The sequence below is a fragment of the Vigna umbellata genome, chromosome 6, assembly GCF_029865625.1.
Source record: "Vigna umbellata cultivar VRB3 chromosome 6, Vumbellata_1.0, whole genome shotgun sequence".
NCBI lineage: Eukaryota > Viridiplantae > Streptophyta > Magnoliopsida > Fabales > Fabaceae > Vigna > Vigna umbellata.
This window is the reverse complement of record NC_142170.1, coordinates 32,100,959-32,105,392: the sequence shown is the minus strand read 5'-3', so window position 1 is coordinate 32,105,392 and position 4,434 is coordinate 32,100,959. Positions and strand designations below refer to the sequence as shown.

Here is a 4,434-nt window from a genome sequence, read left to right as displayed (position 1 = left end):
TTATTATTTTTTTAATCTTTTTCTATTTTTATTTTTATTTTTTAATTTAATATATTTATAATAATAAAATTTATATTTTAATAGTTATTAAGATAAAAATGTATATCAAATAATATTAAAATTTTAAATTAAATTATATTGTTATTATATTTTAAATCTAAAAATAAAATTTTAAAAAATTATGAATGGAATTTTAAAATCCATATATTTTAAAATTGGTTAAAAGAGTGCAGTGTTAAAATGTACTTAAATAAGAATGAGAAAAAATTAAAAAAAAATATTTTTTTAAAGTTAAAAATTGAATTTTTTTCAGAAAGTTGAAGGTGCAGAGTGTTTAAGAATCTTTAATTAGATTCTTTTTAATTTTCTATGTATTTTTAATTATGGGTGAAATTGACATTTCTCAAAGTTTAGAGATGTAGAGTGAAAGGGTTGGAGGTGAAGAGTGAAACACCCTCTTCTTTTTTATGCCTATATGGACCTAGAGGCCCAAAGTCGGTCTAAATTGAAGCACTATGATGTCTAAAAAAATTCAAAAAGAATTCCAAACAAATGTGTGCACCTCTACCAGACTATGAAAAGGAAGAAAAGAATTTTCTAATATTTTAATTTCCAAAGTAGCAGAATGTTCTTCCATAAAGTGTTATCTTCTTATATCATCTTATCCATGAACTTTGAACTTTGTGGTTGAATAGTTTATCATCGTGTTCTTCGGTAGCTAGTTACCAGAGGATATCAGCATGGACATTATCTTGTTGATTCAAGTATTTTGGAGTTTATTTTTATCGTTGCATGAAGCTTCAAAGTCCTTAGATTTAGAGTATCTTTCTCAATCTTTTGAGTTTTTACCAATAAATTTTGCTTCCTTTAGCTCATGGCGATTAAAAAGGGAAATGGCATTTCTCACCCTTTCCTCAAAACCAGATGGTAGTAATTGATTCACTATCATTATTCAAATCTTATAAATCATGTTCTAAACTTCTTTTGTCTCAAATAAAAGCAAAATGAGAGCATATGTATTTCAACAAAAATTTCATTAAATAAAGATTTCATGTCCATCATCATATTAGTAACATATAAATGAATCCAAATCTTAACTTAAAAAGTCTCATTCAAATAAAATGTGGCATACAGGGAATGAAGCAAGAAAAATGGTTTCAACATACTAGTGCTGTAGATTTTTCAGAATTTATAAGTAACTCATTTGTAATGTTTTGCAGCAATGAATAGGTATTTTTAAAGTTTGTCATTTCATTGGCCAATGTTAGTAGTATCAGCAAAAAAAATGTTAAAAACAAATATGACAGCATTGGGGTCAGCAGATCTATTGAAAATGGGAGTAAATCATTTATACAATACACCACAAGAAATGAAAAGGAATTCATCATCAGATTGCAGCAGTTATGTGCATCAGGGTTGGTATACCAGCATCTCCTTCTCTTTTTTCTATGGCACCATTGCTGAACATTTCTCATCTCATACTTCCCAACTTTCTATTAGCCTTGTGCACGTTTTCCTTGAGCCAAACTCACACGCATAGCCCTTCCTTCTAGTTCCTGATATATATCAATAACCAAAATAACATTCATTTTTTGCATCTTATGCACCAAGTTCAAGTTTACATGAGCAAATAAATTTGTACTGTGTGTCAATCACAAACCAACATTCACAATGAGTTTTATAGCTTTAATAATGATAATCTTAAAAACCATACTAATGATGGTTTGTGATTGAACGAATGACATTGGAAAACTGTTTTACTGGTTTTACTGTGAGTGCATGACCACATAACTTAAAAGTACACCCTCTCAAAATGCTCAGTTACTGAAAAGAATAAGCATTAAAATGTCTTTTGTGTTGGCAATAAAATAAATGTGTGCTTTCACAGCTACCACTATCACAGTAGTTCCAACAAACAACAAATCTTATATAGATTTTAGATGGTTCTGATACTATCTTTAACTCAATCTTAAATGAAGTTTGTATCTATTTACATACGATAGACTTGTTTGTTTTTCATCCACATGAGATTTCTAACACTTTATTATGCTCTAAAACAAATCTTATATAGATTTTGGATGGTTTTAATGCTATCTTTGACTCAATCTTAAATGAAGTTTGTATCTATTACATACGATAAACTTGTTTGTTTTTAGTCAGACGTGGGATTTCTAACACTTCTATTATCTCTAATTACAAGGCAAAGTTTCAACTCAGGTTGAAAAGTAGTTCTAAAATCACCTAAAGTTTTGTCTATAGAAAAACCATAAAATAGTTCTCAGTTTAGAAAAGCACAACCAGTACAAGAGTGAAGAGTTGGGGAGTAAAATACCACATCATTCAAGGCTTCGAGAGCAGATTCCATCTCTGCTTTTGTCGAAAAGCAAACAAAGCCATAGCCACGTGACCTTCCAGTTTCTCCATCATATAAGACCCTAGCTCCAACCACCGTTCCATATTCTTGAAAGGCTTGTGTCAAAATCTCATTAGTTACTGACCATGACAGATTCCCAACAAAGAGTTTATGCTCAGTTTCAGGGTACAAGGGTTCTTTTGCTTTTGGTTTGTTAGAGAAGTTCACCCTCAGGGTTCTGCCCATGAATTCCTGTGAAGTTACATTCACAAAATTCAGCATGCAAAAGGGTATCATCAGAACAAACCAATTGAACATAGCATGTGAGCTAATGCTGGAGAGAGGAAAGTCACTGTAATCCTTACTTTTCCGTCAAGATTTTCTATCACTGTATTACAGTCTTCAATGCAACTCATTGTCACAAATGCAAAGCCTCTACTTTTTCCAGTGTCCCTGTCGTAAAGAACCTAAACATATATGTATATAAATAAATCATCAACTTTACTGAATCGTTAAATGCAAGTTGGATCAATGAGTTGCAAGTTTGAGAGATGTATGCTAGCATAGAATTGTGCTCTATGAAGTGACAACATGTAACACAATCAATTGAACGCTGCCACATGTTCATAAATCAGTGGATACAATACAACTTCAAACCAAGAAGAATTTAAATAAAAGAAATCTATAAATTTACTCCCAGTATACTACAATCTTATAGATCTCATGCATCCAATTTCAAGCTGCATAATTTGCTCAAGTAGATAAAGTTCTAAGAGTATATAGTTTATGCCCTCTTTACTCTATCTTTCAACCATAAATTGTGTGAATTTGTTGAGTTATACCATAGATTGTGTTAAACGTTTTACCTTGACAATTTATAGATGTTAAAGTCAATGAATTGCATAAATACCTCAATTAGTTCAGCGCTACCATAATCCTGAATTAGCCCTGCAAGTATGGCACTATCAACACTATAAGGCAAATTCCCAAAATAAAGCTTAGTGCTAGCAAAGGATTCATCTGAGTCTTGTTCTGCCACCACTTCCCCTTCATTATCCTCCACTTTCTCTTCTTCAACGAAACCAGCATCATCCGCAGAAACCAGCTCTTCTTGTGCAACAGCAGCAGAAATTCTAGGGCCCCACAACCTATGCGACATGGTACCTCCGATGGACAAAGGTTCCACCAAGTGTGACATGCGGTTTGACGGCATTGCTGTCATAAGGGGATCCATCATGGAGCAGTGCTTGGAACGAAGACATTTGATGTTGTTAATGGAAGAAGAAAACAACGAAGCTATGCCTGCAGCAGTGGCAGCCATTTTGTGACCGATGAAACACAAAAATCTTACGTTAAAAGATGATCATTTGAGTGTTTATGACATGATGAGAGAGAGAAAAGGCTTGTTCTTATGCTTGCGTGGCATGATTGTGTCCACTGTCTATTGTTGTTGGTAAGAATGGATATGTCAAGATAAGATGAGTTCAAGTCCATAGCATATGCCCAGATGTATAAGATCAAATGTGTATAACTTTTCGCTATATTTCTCTCATTTAACTGCAATATTTTGATTCTGTGTAATCATCTGTTAAATATATGACAGATAAAAAGCTTAGATGATGTTGGGTATCGAAAATTATAAATAAGTTATATAGTTAGTTTATTAGTTTTAATGTTCGTGTGAGAATTTTCTCAATCAATATGCTTCAAAATTAAATATTAAATTGTTTTTACTTCATCAGATTTATTAATAATTATTTTTATTTCATAAAACATTTTAATCCAGATACTTATCCAATCCAATAGACATGATGACAAATTCATATAAGGTTGATAAAATTCGTGACAAATACTACACAAATATTTTTAATAAATATTTACAGTTAATAAGTATAGATATTTAATTATATTTTGTTAATGGGACCAATACGTTCATTTTCACTAGCAAAGCGTAGCACATAATGTAGAGTGTGGTACAACCTTTATTGGTGTGTTGGCCTCTCTTTATATAGTCGTTTAAATATAATATTTGCAACTCTAAATCAACTAACATTTGATTATGAACAATATGCATTATCAAA

The 4,434-nt window shown here is 31.6% G+C and overlaps 1 protein-coding gene across 1 annotated transcript; it reads right to left on the bottom strand.

Moving 5' to 3' along the window:
- Window positions 1-1,229: 1,229 nt before the first annotated feature.
- Window positions 1,230-3,730, bottom strand: LOC124848341 (RNA-binding (RRM/RBD/RNP motifs) family protein). The gene is made up of 4 exons (XM_047325996.2): window positions 3,264-3,730; window positions 2,719-2,820; window positions 2,333-2,605; window positions 1,230-1,556 (listed from the first exon to the last, which is right to left on the bottom strand). Exons 1-4 carry the CDS (start codon window positions 3,672-3,674, stop codon window positions 1,497-1,499), a joined length of 846 nt encoding a protein of 281 aa, XP_047181952.1. The 5' UTR covers window positions 3,675-3,730; the 3' UTR covers window positions 1,230-1,496.
- Between the last annotated feature and the right edge of the window lie 704 nt (window positions 3,731-4,434).

What these genes read in the sequence shown, in the direction of transcription:
- LOC124848341 (XM_047325996.2), bottom strand. Translation starts at nt 3,674, where the DNA reads ATGGCTGCCACTGCTGCAGGCATAGCTTCGTTGTTTTCTTCTTCCATT. An exon ending in GTAGCGCTGAACTAATTGAG is followed by an intron (nt 2,821 to 3,263) that starts GTATTTATGCAA and finishes ATATATGTTTAG; the next exon opens with GTTCTTTACGACAGGGACAC. An exon ending in TCGAAGCCTTGAATGATGTG is followed by an intron (nt 1,557 to 2,332) that starts GTATTTTACTCC and finishes GATATATATCAG; the next exon opens with GAACTAGAAGGAAGGGCTAT.